The 19928-nt window shown below is 44.1% G+C and overlaps 1 protein-coding gene across 3 annotated transcripts in view; it reads right to left on the bottom strand.

The window, feature by feature from the left end:
* The window catches only part of DBF4B (DBF4B-CDC7 kinase regulatory subunit), a 29796-nt gene extending 11010 nt beyond the window's left edge, over window positions 1-18786 (bottom strand). Inside the window, exons 1-8 of one of the 3 annotated variants that reach the window (XM_087441277.1) lie at window positions 18385-18786; window positions 17609-17667; window positions 9880-9919; window positions 7491-7645; window positions 3960-4145; window positions 2820-2870; window positions 1855-1942; window positions 399-472 (exon numbers count right to left, since the gene is read on the bottom strand). In XM_087441277.1, the coding sequence (XP_087297403.1) occupies window positions 399-472; window positions 1855-1942; window positions 2820-2870; window positions 3960-4145; window positions 7491-7645; window positions 9880-9919; window positions 17609-17638 (624 nt within the window). In that variant the 5' untranslated portion in view covers window positions 17639-17667; window positions 18385-18786. The remainder of the gene's footprint in view (window positions 1-398; window positions 473-1854; window positions 1943-2819; window positions 2871-3959; window positions 4146-7490; window positions 7646-9879; window positions 9920-17608; window positions 17668-18384) is intronic. The other 2 variants (XM_087441278.1, XM_087441280.1) reach the window with 2 other exon arrangements.
* Between the last annotated feature and the right edge of the window lie 1142 nt (window positions 18787-19928).

The raw sequence follows: 19928 nt of genomic DNA, 5'->3' as shown, positions 1-19928 counted from the left end.
CAAACAAGAATTTGGAAGATGGCAGCTATTTAAAACCACAGCACCCTCCACCCCGACCCATGCAATTTGCAGGCTCATTCCCAGGCCAAGAGCAGTCCCCAGATGGCAGCCTGGCCAGTAGGCCATGAGCATTCACGTTTCATCTAGGCCAGAACTACCCACAGGCAGTCCACAGTCCAGGCCACAGTGAATGCCTCAGCGCACCAAGGAAGATTTGCAGGTAGCATGGGGCAATGCAAGGCTGCGGACACCAAGGATGAGCTGAGAGGCTGTACTCCTTACTTTTTCCAGGACGGCCAGGAAGAGATGGCTTGGGTGGGTCATGGATTTACAAAGCTGTCACAGACCTCAGTGTTTGTAAACCATCCATTTCCCTTCAGTTCAGCAGGATGACCTACCTCTGGCTTCTTTGGCCCTTCTTTCTTCACACACAAAGCATCAAGAGACAGTTGCTGCACATGCACCATCATTTCTGTGGAGAAAACAGAGGGCTGTGGCCAAAAGATCTACTCTTCATTTCATCAGCACAGCCCCTTCCCAGGGCTGGGGACTAAACTTCTCACTCAGCCTGACCCATTGGATCACACCAGCCTTGCCTGCCACCATCTGGCTACATGTCACCTCTGCACCTGCTTATAATAAAAGAAAGGGCTGGCCCTGTGGCGTAGTGCTCTGCTGCTGGCGGCCTGGGTTTGGATCCCGGGCGTGCACCAACGCACCACTTGTTGGGTCGTGCTGTGGCGGCGTCCCATATAAAGTGGAGGAAGATGGGCATAGATGTTAGCCCAGGGCCAGTCTTCCTCAGCAAAAAGAGGAGGATTGGCAACGGATGTTAGCTCAGGGCTGATCTTCCTCACAAAAAAAAAAAAAAAAAAAAAGCACTGGGTCCTCTATCCCTGGAAAAGTACGGAAGCTGGCTTCATGCTATTTTATAGCCCCGAACACAAACTCCTGTACAGGAGCTCCCTTATGGCTCACAGAGGGCTTTAAGGCACTACTGAAGAGCGGCTTCTGTCAGGGAGACCATGCCATATGAGTTACTCAGATGTATCCTTAGGTGGAAGACACAGCAAGGGCTACACATGTTGGAGCTTCTCTAACACACAGGAAGGCAGGAAATTAGATCATGTCAGAAACAGCAGATTTTCCAGTGACGATGGAGCACATCACATCACAAACCAGGACCCTCCCGAGCACAGTTCTCTATTGCCCTGGCAGATCTCAGGCTAGATTTGGACCAGCCCCCTTTAATGGATCAGAGAAAACCCCAGACTCAAAGTGGAGCTGGGTACGAGGCCCACCAACTGATTCAGGATAGCTATTCTAGTGTAAATTTATTACAACCTGCAAACAGGTGATTATAGTGTGAGGCAACCCTATAGAAAAGAAAGAACATGAAATTCAGTTGGGTCAAACTAAGTTGGAATATGGGCCACACTATTCACTCCTGGTGAGACTATGGCTAATCTACTTAATCCCTCGGAGGCTCAATTTCCTCATCTGTACAACGTGCAGAGGACTTCGGTGAGGATTAGATGAGGTAATTCCTAGCACAGAACAAATACCTGATAAGTGGTCATGGATACTAGGATTATGTCCTTATGGGTAAAACAGGATCATCATACCAACTTGAGGAGAGCTGTGGTGCGGGTTAAACAAAACAGCACCACCCAGTACCTGCACTCTGCCTGTTACTGCTGCTCTCCACGCCCTCCCACCTTTGTGGATCAACACGGTAACTGAGTAGGTCTGGCTTCCAGCTAGCTTACACAACTATGACCCCTCTGAAAGCGAACACTTCCCGTCCAAGCCACCAGCTCTCCCCTCCACAGGCACCCTGGGCAGAAACAGTACCGTCCACATGCAGAATCCTCACGCCCCACGAGCGGGCATTGGTCAGGAGGCTGCTGCTGCTCCCGCTACCTCCTCCGCTGCTGCTCCCCTGGAAAGATGAAAGGCAGGCGCATGAGACTCCCAAGGCCTGAACACTACGGGACAGGATGTCCTGGCTTCCGGGAGCTCTGGGTCATCCACATAGGGGTATGTTGAGGGGAGGCAGGCAGCGGAGAAAGCACAGCACCTGGAGAGTCTACTCCAACCCCCAGGAAGAAGCCCCCTGTCCTCCACAAGGACGGCCACATCAGGAGGGGAGGGACTGCTGATCCGCGTATATGCTCTGCTCCAGCCACCCTGTGATCAGGAAGGAACACATGCTTATAAGAGAGCTGTTTGTGGGGAGGGTCTCTGAGCTCTCAGCACATAGTAAGTACAAAATAAATACCAGCGACAATCACCATCATAGAGCAGGAAACTATGCTGGCTGCAGACCTTTCCTGCTTGGCTGTCTGAGTCCAGCAATACCATCCTCCCTCATTACAGCCACTGCACTCATCTTGATGTCACTTTAACAACGCCTCTCACAAGATCACCTTAACTCCTCCTCCTGCCACTTAACTTTAATGGCCCTGGATTCTCACAAAAGGGATAAACAGCTACTTGTAAAAGACTACAAAGTTTGGCTTATGTGCAGAGCAGACATGCTCCACAGCATTCCTCCAAGGTTCTCTTGGTAGGCTCTGAAGTTGGAAAGATCAAGGGGTCAAATCCTGGTTCTACCATTTACACCCTGGGTGACTCTGGACTAATTATTTAACTTCTCTGAGACCCACTTCCTCATTTGTAAGAAGGAAATAATGACAATACTGCACATCTCACAGGGTGTGCGATTTGTGTCAGTACTTCAGAAGAGCCTCAGAAGAAAGGCTAAACCCCTCCTTGTGCCAGAGGCGTCCACCTCCAGCCCGTCTCTCTCAGCTCACCTGGTTTCTGATGGCTTTCTGCAGTAGCTCCTTCCCTCTGCTCATAGGCACCTGACAGGGAGAGAAGAGCAATGAGGTATGCTGTGTACAAACAGATGTTTACACAGGAGCTGGCAAGGCTGTCTGGGAGTCATGTCCCTCAGAAAGCTGGCAGCAGTGACAAGTGAGGAGTGGCAGAAATGAGAGCCTAGCAAACTTCTGGAGGTAAAGGTAAAGCCACATAAAAGTTCAGGTCACCCACAGGCAGCTGCAGCCTGGGCAGCCTGGACCCTGGTGGAAAAGGACATTCTGAATTCACCCCAGATAAAAGTGTTACAAATGTTTTAAGACCTCTCTTGGGGCTGGCCCAGTGGCACAGCGGTTAAGTTCACGCACTTTGCTTTGGCGGCCTGGGGTTCACCAGTTTGGATCCTGCGTACGGACCTACTCACCGCTCATCAAGCGATGCTGAGGCGGCGTACAGAAGAGCTACAACTCTACCACTATGTACTGGGGCTTTGGGGAGAAAAAAAGAAAAAAAAAAAGAGGAAGATTAGCAACAAATGTTAGCGCAGGGCCAATCTTCCTCAAAAAAAAAAACGACCTCTCTTTAAGAGTCTCTGCACTCTCCAGCAGATAAGCCTGGGCCAATTCCAACAAGCCCTCTCTGGTTAACAGAGGACGCTCTTATTGTTTCTGAACCTCTGACTCTGAAGTCCCATAAAAAGTGAACACTTTTTTTTTTTTTTTTTTATAATTTGATTTATTTATTTTTCCCCCAAAGCCCCAGTAGATAGTTGCATGTCATAGCTGCACATCCTTCTAGTTGCTGTATGTGGGACGCGGCCTCAGCATGGCCGGACAAGCGGTGCGTCGGTGCGAGCCCAGGATCCGAACCCGGGCCGCCAGCAGCGGAGTGCGCGCACTTAACCGCTAAGCCACGGGGCCGGCCCAAAAAAGTGAACACTTTTATCAAAGGGATAGCATGGTGCTGAGGTGTTTAGATCCAGAGCTATGATAAGATATTTTTAGCCCCTGAATTCAAATGAGAGATTAAATTAAACCACATGAAACTAAAACTAGAGACTGCCTAAAAGGGCTCACTGGGGCTTACTTCCTTTGTGTATAGGAGACACCTTTCCTACCCCACGAGGTTCTTACCGAGTCCACGGGTTTCTGTGAAGGCCTCGAGTGGCCACTTTTTGGATCGGCCAGAGATAGTGTTTCCACTCTGACCTCAGTGGGGCTGGGGCAGCCTCTGTGACTTGTCCCACTGCTCTCCGCCTTTGCTTCCCTGCGGCTGGACACGATGTAACTTACTTCTTTGCTCAGGAAACCCTCAATTACCTGAAACCAGATCACAAAGGTGGCTGAAAATCAAAAGCAAAAGTAAAATCACCAATATCAAGAGGCTGGGGAAGGAAATCTTGGCTGCCAGAAGTTCCAGAATCAATGTCTTTAAATAGACCAACTGCAGTTCTGTACTGGGCCCCCAAGAAGACGTCACCCTGAAATATAATAGGGTTTATATATATAATACAAGGTTTTGTCTCCAGAACTGCTGCTTCTGACCCGGCAGACTTTGAGTTATTTGACCAATTTGAGTTTGCACGGAGCAAGAGCACAATGAAGGGACCAGAGAGGATTAAAAGTAGCTTGGGTAAGCCATGATTTTTCTGTGAAGATACATTGGGACATCCAGACACTGCACCTGTAATCTTGACCACACTACCAAAAGGAACCTAAAATATGAAACAAAAAAGGGTTTTGGCTATTACTCAGCTGCATAGGTATCTGCTCATCTTTCATGGGCACTGAGAGGGTCTGACTCATCTTTGCACCCCAAGAACCAACACAGCACCTGAAACACAATGACACTTAACTCAGGTCTATGGGAAGAAGAAAAGATGGAAAGAAGCAGTGGTGAGCTGGCAAATGCTCAATGACTGACTCTGGGAAAAAACCTGCTTTGTACCATTTGCCAATTTCTATGGGTTAAATACTCCTACTGTGGCTGATCTCAACCTACCAATATGACAGCATCTCTTTCCAATTCCACATTTAGTGACAACAATTGGTTCTCGTGAGCCACTACCAGCCAGCTCCACATACCTCTGAAAATAAGGATGGACGATATCTCTGAAGTGTGACTGAATGAGAAACCTGACACTTAGGTTAAAAAAAAAAAGTTTAGGTTCCTCAAAAAGCTAAACATGGATTATTATACAACCCAGCAATGCCACTGCTAAGTATATCCCCAACAGAACTGAAAACAGGGACTTGACCAGATACTTGTACACCATTGTTCACTGCACCATTATTCACAAAAGCCAAAAATCGAAAACAACCCAAGTGTCCATCAACAGACAAATGGATAAGCAAAATGTGGTCTATCCCTACATTGGAATATTACTCAGTCATTAAAAGAAATGAAGTTCTGATACACAGTACAATATAGATGAACCTTGACAACATGATGCTAAGTGAAATAAGCCAGACACAAAAGGACAAATATCAGCAATTCCAGTGACATGATATATCTAGAATAGGCAAATTCATAGAGATATAAAGTAGATTAGAGTTATGGGGCTGAAGGGAGGGAAATGGGAAGTTATTGCCTAATGGTTACAGAGTTTCTGTTTGGGGTGATAAAAGTTTTGGAAACATAGCAGTGATGTTACACAACAGTGTGAACGTAATTAACGCCAATGAATTGTACACTTAAAAATGGTTAAAATGGTGTATTTTATGTTATATACATTTTACTACATCTGTCTACCTTCTGTAATATGGCAGAAACAAATGCTAGAGTAGGAATGGAGCAATGACTGTTCTATATAAACGTGGTAGATGGTTTAATGGCCACACATTCCTCCCATCTCAACAAACCCACTCCTTTGCAAGGTGACTTTGCTGTTCCTCCCATCAGGAGGTGGAGCCTAATTTTTCCACTCCTTGAATCGGACTCCTTTTGACCAAAAGAATGTGGTGAAAGTAACAGCTGTGAGTTCTAGAGCCAAGGCCTCAAGAGGCCTTGTACCTTCTCCCTTCACCTTCCAGGAAAGCCGCCTGAGACCACCACGTAACTGGCTGGCCCGGCTTACTGTATACACATATGATAGTGTATATAATGTGATGTATATAAGAAGCTTCTCATACAACACATGAGGCCAGATAGAGGCAGCCAGCACCAACTGCCAGATGTGTGAGTCAAGTCATCTTGGTCCTTCCAGCCCAGCTGGCCCTCCAGCTGAATGCAGCTGCAGGAGTGAGGCCTGATGAAACCAGAAGAAAAGCCACTGAGCCAATCCAGAGAATAGTGAGAAATAATAAATTGTTGTTTTAAACCTAAGTTCTAGGGTGGTTTTTTAGACAGCAAAGGCTAAATGACAGAGCAGACTAAAAGTTCAAAACCTAATTTTGGGCCACTTTGGGTGTATAATCCTCATCCTCTCCACCCCCACTGCTGAGTTCCTACATCCCTGAGTTTCTGTTAGCAGACAGCAAAAACCCTCTGCATTCCAAGTCCATTCATGCAGTTTCCCCAGTTACCCAGCTCTTTAGGGCCAAGCACTATCATCCTATTTTCTAAACACAAGAGATACTCATATCAACCCCTTATTAAAAGTACCATATGACAGATGCTTTAATGGACTTTGTTTTTTTTTTTTTTGGTGAGGAAGATTGGCCCTGAGCTAACATCTGTGCCCATGTTCCTGTATTTTGTATGTGGGATGCCGCCTCAGCATGGCTTGATGAGAGGTGCATAGGTCCAAGCCCGGGATCTGAACCTGCGAACCCCAGGCTGCCTAAGGGGAGTGCATGAACTTAAACCACTACACCACCAGGCCAGCCCCTTTAAAGGACTTTTAATGGACTCAAATACAGCAAATACCTTCTACCCAAAGTTCTGCACAACAGTGTTATTTATAAAAGCTAAAATTTAGGAAGAATCTAAATGTCCATAGGGTAACAGTTAAGTAAATTATGGGGCTGGCCCCGTGGCGTAGCGCTTAAGTGCACATGCTCCACTGTGGCGGCCCGGGGTTCGCATCCCGGGCACGCACCATCTCACCACTTGTCAAGCCATGCTGTGGCAGCGTCCCATATAAAGTGGAGGAAGGGCCGGCCCCATGGCTTAGCGGTTGGGTGCGTGCGCTCCGCTGCTGGCGGCCCGGGTTCGGATCCGGGCATGCACCGACACACCGCTTGTCCAGCCATGCTGAGGCGGCATCCCACATGCAGCAACTAGCAGGATGTGCAACTACGACATACAACTGAGTACTGGGGCTTTGGGGAGAGGCGGGGAAAAAGAGGAGGAGGATTGGCAATAGTTGTTGGCTCAGGGCCGGTCTTCCTCAGCAAAAAGAGGAGGACTGGCATGGATGTTAGCTCAGGGTTGATCCTCCTCACACACACAAAAAATAAATAAAAATAAAGTGGAGGAAGATGGACACAGATGTTAGCCCAGGGCCAGTCTTCCTCAGCAAAAAAGAGGAGGATTGGCATGGATGTTAGCTCAGGGCTGATCTTCCTCACAAAAAAAAAAAAAAAGGTTTATACTTAAAATTGCTTTGGAAAATGTTGTGATACCACTGAAAATATCTGGTAGTCACTAATATAACCGTCTCCAGCTCCTGCCTTAACCCCACAAAGGCACATGGTATCACAGGAGAGAAGCAGGTCACATACCCCACCCAGCTGGGGGATGGCCCCTGTCAAAAACTGGAGATTCTTGCCAGCAGGCAGATCCAAGTAGAAGGACTTTCCAGAAAAGGGCTGCCTCCGAGCATCTGGTGAACTCTTCTGGCATTTTCTCAGATAACTGGAAACTCCTAGCTGAACCCCTAGAAAACAACAAAGAGGAATAAGGTGAGAAGTCTGAGGAAAGAGAGAGTCCCGTGACTCAAGCAACCTTCCCTGAGAGCCTCTGTGTGCTGCACCCCGGTGAGGCCCTGAGATGGCTGTGAGACTAGTGTCTACCCTCATGAAGCTCAGATGTGGAGAAACTGGAAGCCTTGTACATTGATGGTGGGAACGAAAAATGGTGCAGCCACTTTAGAAAACAGTTTGGCAGTTCCTCAAAATGTTAAACATAGTTAACACATGACACAGCAGTTCTACTCCTAGGCATATACGCACGAGAAATGAAAACCTATGTCCAGATAAAACTTGCGCAAGAACGTTCACAGCAGTGTTATTCGTTTTAGCCAAAAAGTGGGAACAATTTAAATGGAAATAAAATGTGGTTTATCCATACAATGGAATATTATTTGACAATAAAAAGGAATGAACTACTTATACATGCTACAACAAGGATGAATCTCAAAAACATACTAAGTGAGACAAGCCAGACAAAAAAGACCACATACTGTATGACTGCATTTATATGAAATGTTCACAAAAAGGAGAATATAGAGAGATAGAAATTAGATTGCTTAGGGTTGGAGGTGGGAACAAGGAGTGACTGCAAATGGGCATGAGGTTCCTTTCAGGGTGATAAAAATATTCTAAAATTAGATTGTTGTGTTAGTTGCACAACTCTGTAAATTAACTAGAAATCATTGAAAGTGTACACTTACAAGAAATGAATTTTACAGTTTTATACCTCAATAAAGCTAAAAAAAAATCCTCAATGAATGAACTCTTAAGAATTGTGCATTTAGGGGCCAGCCCTGTAGCGTAGCGATTAAAGTGCACCCACTCTGCTGCTGGCCACCCAGGTTTGGAACCCCGGGCGCGCACCGACGCACTGCTTGTCAGGCCATGCTGTGGTGGCGTCCCATATAAAGTGGAGGAAGATGGGCACAGATGTTAGCCCACGGCCAGTCTTCCTCAGCAAAAAGAGGAGGATTGGCAGATGTTAGCTCAGGGCTGATCTTCCTCACACACAAAAAAAAGAATTGTGCATTTAATTGTATATAAATTTTCCTTCAAAAGGAAAAAACTATAAACGAATACGGAATTCTAGTCAATGAAATGCATGCTGAACTATTTAGAGAGAAAGGTACTAATGTGTACAAAATTACTTGAAACGTATCAAAAATAAGATACATGGGGGCCGGCCCAGTGGCACAAGCGGTTAACTGTGCGCGCTCCACTTTGGCAGCCCGGGGTTTGCGGGTTCGGATCCCGGGTGCACACCGACACACCACTTGTGTGTTGCACGCCATGCTGTGGGGGTGTCCCATATAAAGTAGAGGAAGATAGGCACAGACGTTAGCTCAGGGCCAATCTTCCTCGGCAAAAAAGAGGAGCATCACCATAGGATGTTAGCTCAGGGCTGATCTTCCTCACAAAAAAATAAAAATGAAAAAAAAATAAGATGGATAGATATGTGATAAAGCAAGTATACTAAAATGTCAATGATAAAATGTAAGTGGTATGTCTATGAGTGCTCACTGTAAAATTCTTTTGACTTTGTTGTAGGTTTGAAAACTTTCATATTAACATGTTAAAACTTGAAGAGATAAAAAAGATTCATGAGAAAGTGACAAATACTGAAGATAGGCAAAGAAGTTCTAATATACAGATAATAGTCCCCGAAGACAAAAACTAAAACAAACAAAAAACCCAGAATACTAAAAACTACAATTTAAGAAAACTCTCCTGAAATAAAAAAATATATTTGAAACTAAGATACTGAAAGAGCATGTCATATACTTGAAAAAACTGACCCAGAATAGCCAACACCAAGACATAGTTAGTAAAACTGTTGGACTTTAAATGAGGGGTTTGGACCAGAGATTTTTTTAAACTATCTAAAACTCTGCACGAATTCCTGCATCTCTCCCACTGACTGCCCAGTCAGACTTTCAACTGGACCTCCTCAGCTAACGGCTGCTTGCCCTAATGAGATACCATTTTTTTACTCAGTTTCATATTACTTATTGTCTCTCCTCCTAGTAGTTTAAGCTTCATATTCTTGTTTACTCTTTCAGGGTAAACCTCTGGCCCCCCCGTTAGACTGGGAACTATTTGGGGAAGAGACGCTGTCTTACACATCATTATCATTCCCCCAATGCTTAAACCAGAGCCTGCTCTCCCAACCTCAGCGGGCACCTGACCCTCAAGCACTTACCTTCTGGTCCCATAAAGCTCCGTCTTCCTGAGGGTCCTAGGTATAGAGACAGAAAATACTGGAAAGTCAGCTTGGCATTTCACAGAACAGACTTTTGTTGTGAGTCCTGCCTCTGCCTCTTACTAGCTGTGTAACCCTGGGCAAGTCACAGTCTCACTTAGTATCTCTGAATCTCTTTTCTCACTTCTGAAATAGTGAAAATAAATACCCACCCCCATCGGCAGTCCATATACAGTAAATAAAATACTGTAAATTGTGTCAGATAATGGTATTGGGGAGATATTCAAATACTTAACAGGCACCAACCATTCAGAACGGAAACTGGCCAGAAACATCTGGACTATAACCATACCAGGAGTACCTGCTGAATGTCAGTCCTTGGCATTATTATAACTGTAGCCATTTTGGATCCCTCCCCATGCCAACTTCTCCAGAAGGCTTTCTCCTTCTTCTTTTTTTTTTTCATTGAGGTATAATTGACATACAACGTTATATTAGTTGCAGGTGTACAACTTAATGATTCAATACTTGTACAGAAGCCTTTCTCAGAATTAGCCCTTTTGACTTTCATTTCTAAAAAAGATAATAAACACACAAGGCCTGCTGACTCTCTCCACGGAACCTAAACCTAGGAAAGCCACTGAAGAAATAAGGAATTGGATGGATACCAGAACCAGACACTGGGGGGCTGGCTGAACAGCAAGCCTAGAGTGGCAGAATGCCAGGACTCACAGGTGGGTGACAGATTGGAGAACACTTTCTAGTTGCGCAGAGTGGGTCACTGCCTGCCTGTTGCCAGTGCCAGGTAAGCAGCCCAGAACCGACCAGACGTAGTAGGCTCACAGTAGGGCAGTGTTCGAGCCTTGCTTGGGATGAATATGCACATGTGTGCGGGAAACAGATAACATGGAGTCAAGGGGACAGTGCGCCGGCTGGCACCTGAATGAGGCTCTCTCCTTACCCTCTATCCATTTGGTGAGTTAGGTAATTACAATTCAAGGAGACAACTCTTGAAAATGAATATAGCCATGTGCCACATGAGGACATTTTGGTCAACGATGGACCACATATACAACAGTGATCCCATAAGATTAGTACCATATAGCCTAAGTGTGTAGTAGGACATACCATCTAGGTTTGTGTAAGTGCACTCTATGATGTTCACACAACAACGAAATCGTTTAATGAAGCATGTCTCAGAACATATCCCTGTCATTAAGCGATGCACAACTGCAGTACAAAGCAACGTTCGTGTATTGGAGGGGCACAGAATGTTGCTGCAAATAGGGAGTGACTGAGCCCACAATGGAACCAGGGGCTCTCCACCTTGGGAGATTTTCCTCTTCTATCCAACTCCTAGTCCCTAAACTCAATGTGAGGGGCACAAAATAGGGCCTAAGCTTTTGCATCTTCCTTCCAGGAACACATTACCAATCAGAGTTGCTAACAGTCTCAAGGGAACATTAGCTTATAAGAAAATGAGGCAATTAAAGAAACTAAGTACTATAAAAGATGCTTTCTCTGGTATAGGTTATCTATTTGTCCATAAGTAATGGACCAGACAGAAAAAAGAATTTTAAAGTATAATAAAGATCCTCAAAAAGGCAAGGGAGGATACTGGAAACATAAAACAGGAACAGCAGGTAAAGAAAAGAATTAATTGGAGATAATGGATATGCAAAATATAATAGTTAAAAAAACCTCAAATAATAAAAGATAAATAATCCAATTTAAAAATGAGCAATGGGGGCCAGGCCGGTGGTATAGCGGTTAAGTTCATGTGCTCCACTTTTGCAGCCTGGGGTTCGCAGGTTCAGATCCTAGGTGTGGACCTATATCACTCATCAAGCCATGCTGTGGCGGTGACCCACATACAAAATAGAGGAAGATGGGCACAGATGTTAGCTCAGGGCCAATCTTCCTCACCAAAAATAAATAAATAAATAAAATAAAAATAGACATTTCTCCAAAGAAGACATAAAAATGGCTAATAAGCACAAGAAAAGATGCACAAGATCATTAGCCATCAGGAAAATGCAAATCAAAACCACAAAGAGATACAAATTCACACTCACTAGGATGGCTATAATAAAAAAGAAGTGTTGGTGAGGATGCAGAGAAACTGGAACCCTCCTACTTGGCTGGTGGGAACGTAAAATGGCACAGTCACATTGGAAAACAGTCTGCCAGTTCCTCAAAAGGTTAAATGTAGAGTTACCATATGACCCAGCAATTATACTCCTAGGTATACACTCAAGAAATGAAAACATAGGTCCACATGATAATTTGTAAACAAATGTTCATAGCAGTATTATTCATAATAGCCCAAAAGTGAAAATTCATACACCCATCAACTAATGAATAGATAAATGTGGTATATCCATACAATGGAATGTTACTCAGCAATGAAAACGAATGATGTACTAATATACACTACAACATAGATGAACTATGAAAATGTTACACTAAGTGAAAGAAACCAGTCACAAAAGACTACATATTGTATGATTTCAATGAAATGTTCAGAATAGGCAGCCTATACACAGAAAATAGATTAGTGGCTGTCTAGAGTTTAGGGGCTTAGGGGAACATCAGGAGTGACTGTCAATCAGTATGGGGTTCTTGCTTTGGGATGATCAAAGTTCTAAAATTGATTGTAGTGATAGTTGCACAACTCTGTGAATATACTAAAAGCCACTTGATACAGATGAATTGTGTGGCATATGAATTATATCTCAATAAAACTGCTGTTAAAAAAATTTTTAGGGGCTGGCCCGTGGCCTAGTGGTTAAGTTCGGCACGCTCCGCTTCAGCGGCTCAGGCATGGACCTACACCACTAGTGGGTGGCCTTGCTGTGGTGGTGACCCACATACAAAATAGAGGAAGATGGGCACAGATGTTAGCTCAGCGCAAATCTTCCTCAAGTAAAAAGAGGAATATTGGCAAAAGATGTTAGCTCAGGGCAAATTTTCCTCAAGCAAAAAGAGGAAGATTGGGGCCGGCCCTGTGGCTTGGTGGTTAAGTGCGCGCGCTGCGATGCTGGTGGCCCGGGTTCGGATCCCGGGTGCGCATCGAGGCACCACTTCTCCGTTCATCCTGAGGCCGAGTCCCGCATACAGCAACTAGAAGGATGTGCAGCTACGACATACAACTATCCACTGGGGCTTTGGGGGGAAAAAATAAAATAAATAAAATCTTTAAAAAAAAAAAAAAAAAGAGGAAGATTGGCAACAGATGTTAGCTCACGGTGAATCTTCCTCGGTAAAAAAGAAAAAATTTAAACTTCAATATTTGCACAGTCTCAAGATGTCTCCCCATAAGATACTTGTTCGTTACAAAAGCTAAAATAGTAACTTTACAGTGAGAAACCTGGCAGATACCACTTTAATCAAGTGATCAAAGTTTACATGACCAGTGGTGAGCCTTATCCTCATCATGTGCCTCCTGATACCACATACCAAGAAGGTCAAGACATCACTTCTGCGTCAAAAATGCAAAACCTGAATTCAATCATGGGGACATAGCAAACAAACTCGAATTGAGGGACATTCTGTCCTTCAAAAGTATCAAGGTATTGGGCCGGCCCTGTGGCTTGGCGGTTAAGTGCGTGTGCTCCGCTGCTGGCGGCCTGGGTTCGGGTCCCGGGGGCACACCGACGCACCGCTTCTCCGGCCATGCTGAGGCCGTGTCCCACATACAGCAACTAGAAGGATGTGCAGCTGTGACATGCAACTATCTACGGGGGCTTTGGGGGAAAAAATTAAATAAATAAAAATTATAAAAAAAAAAAAAAAAGAATTGTAAAAAAGTATCAAGGTATTGAACAACAAAGAAAAATGAGCACTTCCTCCCAAATAGGAAGAGACTAAGGAGAGATGTCGACTAAAAGCAACGTATGATTCTGGATTGGATCTTAAACCAGAAAAAGGACACTGGAGGATAACTGGTAAAATCAATAAGATTTGTAGACTAGTTAATATTTTTTATCAATATTAATTTCCTGATTTTTCTAATTGTACTATGGTTACATAAGATGTTAATATTTGGGAGAGTTGTAAACAGTGCACAAGGACCCCTTGACTATTTTTGAAATGTTTTCCTAAGTCTGAAATTATTTTAAAATGAAGAATAAAAAGGAAAAAGAAAAACTCCAATAGATGAGTTGAATATCATAACACAGTATGAGCTGGTAGATGAGGTCAAGGAACTCTTCCAGGAGGTATCAGGAAGAGATAAAGAAATGGACAACAGAGAAACTAAGAAACGCAGAGGCTAGGGACAGAAATTTCAACAACATCAGAGGAACTGCAAAGGGAAAGAAAAAAATAATGGAGAGAAGAAAATATTTGAAGAAATAATGGTCCAAGCTTCCAAATAAATGTGGAGGATGAATACTAGAACTTTTTTCTCTCCCCAAATCCCACTAAAATGACAGAGAAAGAATAAAAATGAACAAAGACACTGGCAAGAAGATAACAAGTAAGAGATGCCATAAAATTTTGGAAGCTGGAAGCAGATGGATGAGTGAAAAACAGACAGGAGACCAGAGAAAGCTTAATCTGAAGCCAACAAGAAGCAAGGTGGAGCTGAAAGGCCCTGAAACTGGAGAAACCAGATGTAGTAGAATACTGGAATGAAACAGTGGGCTGGAACAGAGGATTATCTGAAAGCCTTTAAAAGGGACAGTTAGGGGGCTGGCCCGGTGGCGTAGCGGTTAAGTCCGTGTGCTCCGCTTCAGCGGCCCGGGGTTCACAGCTTTGGATCCTGGGTGTAGACCTACGCATGGCTTATCAAGCCATGCTGTGGCAGCACCCCACATACAAAGTAGAGGAAGATGGGCGTGGATGTTAGCCCAGGGCCAATCTTTCTCAGCAAAAAGAGGAGGACTGGCAACAGATGTTAGCTCAGGGCTAATCTTCCTCACCAAAAAAATACAAATAAAAAACGAAGAAAACAAACCGCCATAGAAGAATCAGCAGAAATAAGAGACAGCAAAATCAGATCCCCAAGAACCTCAAATAGAATGATCAGATATAGACTATAAAATAAGTATTTAAATTATTAAATACTTTAATTTTATTAAAATATTTAAAATGTTGAGAGAAAATAAATGTCAACTTAGAATTTTAAATCTGGCTAAACAATTATTCAAGAACTAGGATAAAATAAAGACATTTTTCAAACAAACAAAACTCCAGTTTATCACCAACCAAATATTACTAAAGGACTTCTAACAGGTGTACTTTGGACAGAAGGAAAGTGAAACCAGAAGGAAGACCCGAAATGCCAAAAAATTGGTGAAAATATGTATAAATTTAAACAATCATTGACTGCATAAAACAATAGTAATGATGACTATTTGGAAGTAAAAAAGATAGTCAATAATAATATTGTTGCTAGACAGCAATAATGCTAGACCGGGGTAGGGGTGGTTCAGAGAGAGAGCAGTCTAGGCCCTTGTAGTGCTCAGGAGGAAGAGAGAAATATTTACAACATCAGACTTTGCTACAGCACACTGGAAGCTAAAAGAAGATGGAACATGTCTTCAAAACTCTGAGGGAAAACTATTTCCAACCTAGAACTCTTTACCTAGCTGAACTATCATTCAAATGTAAGGTAGCATAAAAAACAATCAGACCTGCAAGGTCTCAAAAAATTTGCCTGTCATGTTCCCTTTCTCAAGAAGCTATACTAGGGCCGGCCCCGTGGCTTAGCGGTTAAGTGCGCGCTTTCCGACGCTGGCGGCCCGGGTTCGGATCCCGGGCGCACACTGACACACCGCTTCTCCGGCCATGCTGGGGCCGCATCCCACATACAGCAACTAGAAGGATGTGCAGCTATGACATACAACTATCTACTGGGGCTTTGGGGGGAAAATAAATAAATAAATCTTAAAAAAAAAAAAAAAAAAAAAAAAGCTATACTAGAAGATGTACTCTACCAAAATGAGGAAGTAAACAAAGAGAGAGGAAAATATGGAATTTAGAATATAGGGAATTCCACATAGGAAAGAGGCAAAGGGAATTCCATAGAATGATGAACGGAGATCCTAGGAAGAAACCAGTGCAAAAGGCCTAGTGCATAACTGGACCCGACCAGAGTACTAAGACAGTGGTGGTCTCAGAGGTACATCTCTCAGACAGAGAAGAAACTGATAGTTTCTCTCATGAGCTTGAAAGTATTGAGAGAAGGTTTTTTTTTTTCTTTTGTGAGGAAGACCGGCCCTGGGCTAACAGCAGTGCCCATCTCCCTCCACTTTATATGGGACGCCGCCACAGCATGGCTTGACAAGCTGTGCATTGGTGCACGCCCGGGATCCCAACCAGCGGACCCCAGGCCGCCACAGCGGAGCAGCGCACTTAACCGCTTGCGCCACCGGGCCGGCCTGAGAGAAAGTTTATACTTCTGGTAAAGACTTTGGACATGAATTAGTGATCCATAAACAGAAAACAAAGCATACTTCTGAGTTTACTATATGGCTCCGTTGTGAATAATCTTTTCATAATCACAACAATGTAAATACAAAAATGACTAAACAAAAACTATTACGTATACACTGGGAGGATGAGAGGAAAGGAGGGAAATGTGTATCTGTTTGTGTGTGGTGTAGAGGAGAGTGGGGACAGAAAAGTAATCTTTACTTTCCATATTAGAAAGTCAACAGATATTTAAAATTGAAAACAACAAAAGCAGCATAAGCATGCCATTTAGAAATTAGAAGGTAAATACTAGAAGAAATAGCTAAAAGAGCATAAATGGTTGTACCTTAGGAAATGGGATCAGGAGGTAGGAAAGGAGCAGCAACTCATACTCTTGCGTGGGTGTGTGTGGGTGTGGGTATGTGTGACAGACCTTGGCCTTTTAAACTACGTAAACATAAAACTGTAAGAAAAATGAAAATAAAAATCCTCTAAGAGTCATGCTGCAGTGAATTTTAAAAACAAATATAAAGAGAATAATCTGAAATCTTCTCAAGAGAAAAGCACATCACTTACAAAGGAACAAGAATCAGACTGACATCAATTCTCAACAGTATCTACTTTTCGCAAGAAGAAACGACTGTAATTTTTCAGTGTGTTGAAGGAAAAAAACTTTGACTCAAGAATTTTAATACAAGGGTGAAATAAAGCTATTCTCAGGCATACAAGCCTCAGAAAGTTTATCACATAAAGCCCCCTTTTGAAAACACTCTTGGAGAAAGTTCTCCAGCAAAAAGAGAAATAGATCCAGAAGAAAGCAACAAGACATGGGAAGGAAGCATAAATAACTTAGTAAAGTGTACTGCTGTTCATAATGCAACAACTAAATGCACATCCATAACAATCCAGAAACAAAACTAGAGGATACTAAGAGAGTGGAGGGGGGAGTATTGAGAGAAGTGAGTATGCGCTAAAATACTTACCTAATTGAGTGTGGGTGTTTAAGTTTATTGATAAACTTAAGAATTTTATGGTGAAAATAACCATGAATATGGATTTAGTTACTCTACCCTGACTTCCCATCTGTCTGCTAACTTGTTCATAATTATCAAACTGAAAGCTTGTTTGACATTTACCGTGAATTCCTAAATGATCGACGACATTCCTCAACACACACAAACAAAACGACTAAGTAATTAGAAAACCCCAATAGGGCTAACATATTCTGGCCTTTTCCTCCCAAGAGACTCTAGGGCAAGAGCAGCAACTTGGTCCTCGCATCCCCAGTTTTGACCTGTTTCCTACCTAGGTCCGGAGCCCGGAGCCTACTCTCAGCCATTGAACTCTCCGGCTCAAAGCAATCTTCGCCTAAGAAAGAAGCACAAAACAGCAGCTGAACCACCTTCTCTAGTCTTCGACCTTCCACCATCGGCTCCCCTCGCTTCCCAAATCCCGCACTATCCCCACTGCGGCTACAGCAAGACTCAACTCCATCCCAACCCATATTCCACCCCAACTCCCGCGCCTCCTTCCAGGCTCTTGTCCCTCAGTCCCACCGCCCCCTTTCAGCCTCTGCTCCCTCAACTCCCATGGCCTCTTGGCCACCCCGTGTAATTTCTTTTTTTTTTTTTTTTTAAAGATTTTATTTATTTATTTTTCCCCCAAAGCCCCAGTAGATAGTTGTCTGTCATAGCTGCACATCCTTCTAGTTGCTGTATGTGGGACGCGGCCTCAGCATGGCCAGAGGAGCGGTGCGTCGGTGCGCACCCGGGATCCGAACCCGGGCCACCGGCAGCGGAGTGCGCACACTTAACCACTAAGCCACGGGGCCGGCCCATCACCCCGTGTAATTTCAATTCCCGTGCCTCCCTCCAAGTTCTTGTGCCCTCGGTCCCTGCACCCACTTTAGACCTCTGTCCCTTCAACTCCTGTGACCCCTTCCCGGCCCCTCTACCCTCTCCAGCTTCTGCACGTAACCGCTCCCTGATTTCTGTGCCCACTTCCCGACCACGCACCCTCTCCACAACTCTTCTGACCCCTTCTGCCTGCCTTCTTACCCCTTCTTTTCCTTCCCGGCATCCGTACCTTTTCCCGGCTCCCTCCTCAAATTCTCGGCTCTTTCTCGGCTTCCGTATTCCTTCTTTACGGCCGTCGTCTTACATTCGCGGACTCCTTGAGCTCTTTCAAGACTCCGGAGTCCCGGTTGTTGCCCTGCAACTATAATATCATTCTCTAGGCGCCCTCAGCCGCGGCTTCGGTTTAAATTTCCTGTCGGCTCCGCCCCTGAAACGATGTCATAGCTTCGAGAGCTGCCCTACGGTGGCCCTAGGAGGACAATATTAACTCAGCGACTCCTCCCCTTCCCCTTGATTTTTCGCTCCGCTTTCTCTATCAGTCCCTTCATTTCTCGGCTTTTCATTGGCACTTGGAGCCTTAATAGTCAGCATGCTGGGGTCTAGTGGTAGAGTCTTAGTGATCCTCATACTGAGCTGGTTTGAAATTCCTAGGAGTTCGAGAATAAGTAACAAAATAAGCTTAACACTTATAGAGCATTTATGTTTTACATGAAAATTTCACATACACATCATTTCATCTTCACGTCTTTGTTTCCCTCCCTTTTCTCCACTTACCCATCCAACAAAAAATTTCTCAATTCCTCACTTGCCGTCTTTTCTTCAATTTACCTAATTAGACTTTGGTCTTCCCCTCTCCACTAAAACTGTATGTACTTATCCAGGTCAGTTGTGACTTCCACCTTCCCAAATGGTATCACTTTGCTATCCTCATCCTATCCGACTTCTAGAACATTGATACAGACCACTCCCTCCTTCTTGAAACAACTTTCTTCTTTTTGCTTCCATTTCTGCCCGTTTTCACCTTCCTCCATGGCTCCGCCTCAGTCTCCTTTGCTGGACCCAAAGCCACTGTTCCACCCATAAATGTTGGAGTAGCCAAGGCTTTAGCCCTTAGCCCTTAGCCCCCAGCCCTCTTCTCTTCCCTATTAACACTCTATCCCTAGGACATCTCATCCAACTCCTTGGCTTTACAATTCAGCGCTATGCTAATACCTGCAGAATTTCTGTCTCTAGTTCTGACCTCTCCTCTGATCTCCAGACTTATTTATTCAAGTGCCTAGTGGACATTTCCATTTGGATGTCTAATAGGTATCTAAGAGGCTTTACATGTTCAAAACAGAACTTTTGTTCCACCCACCTATTCCCCAAAACCCCCAGTGATTCTTCTCCCAGTCCTCCCTATCTCAGTAAATGTCACATCATCCACTCAGTTGCTCAAACCAAAAACCTAGAAGTTATCTTTCAGTACTTTCCCTTATCCCCATCTGTACTCCAAAAACAAGTTCTACCAACTCCAAAGTACATCTTGAATCAGACCACTGCTACTACCCTAGTCTGAGCTACCATAATTTCTTGCCCAAAGTACTGCGCCGATTCCTAACACTACTTCTACTCGAGTAGCTTCCTACCTCTCCTCAATATAATCCATTCTCCATACACAGGCAGAATGATATTCTTTAAACACCATGGTAGAGCTAACTATACTACATATACTTGGTATTCCTTCCAGTGGGGTCCCTCCCTGCAGAAGATTATACATCCAGGTTCTGATGA

The sequence above is a fragment of the Ceratotherium simum genome, chromosome 16 (genome assembly GCF_057802395.1).
Source record: "Ceratotherium simum simum isolate JZ-2026a chromosome 16, ASM5780239v1, whole genome shotgun sequence".
NCBI classification, from domain to species: Eukaryota; Metazoa; Chordata; class Mammalia; order Perissodactyla; family Rhinocerotidae; genus Ceratotherium; species Ceratotherium simum.
Note: the sequence above shows the minus strand (reverse complement) of the source record. Positions and strands in the feature narration are given on the sequence as shown.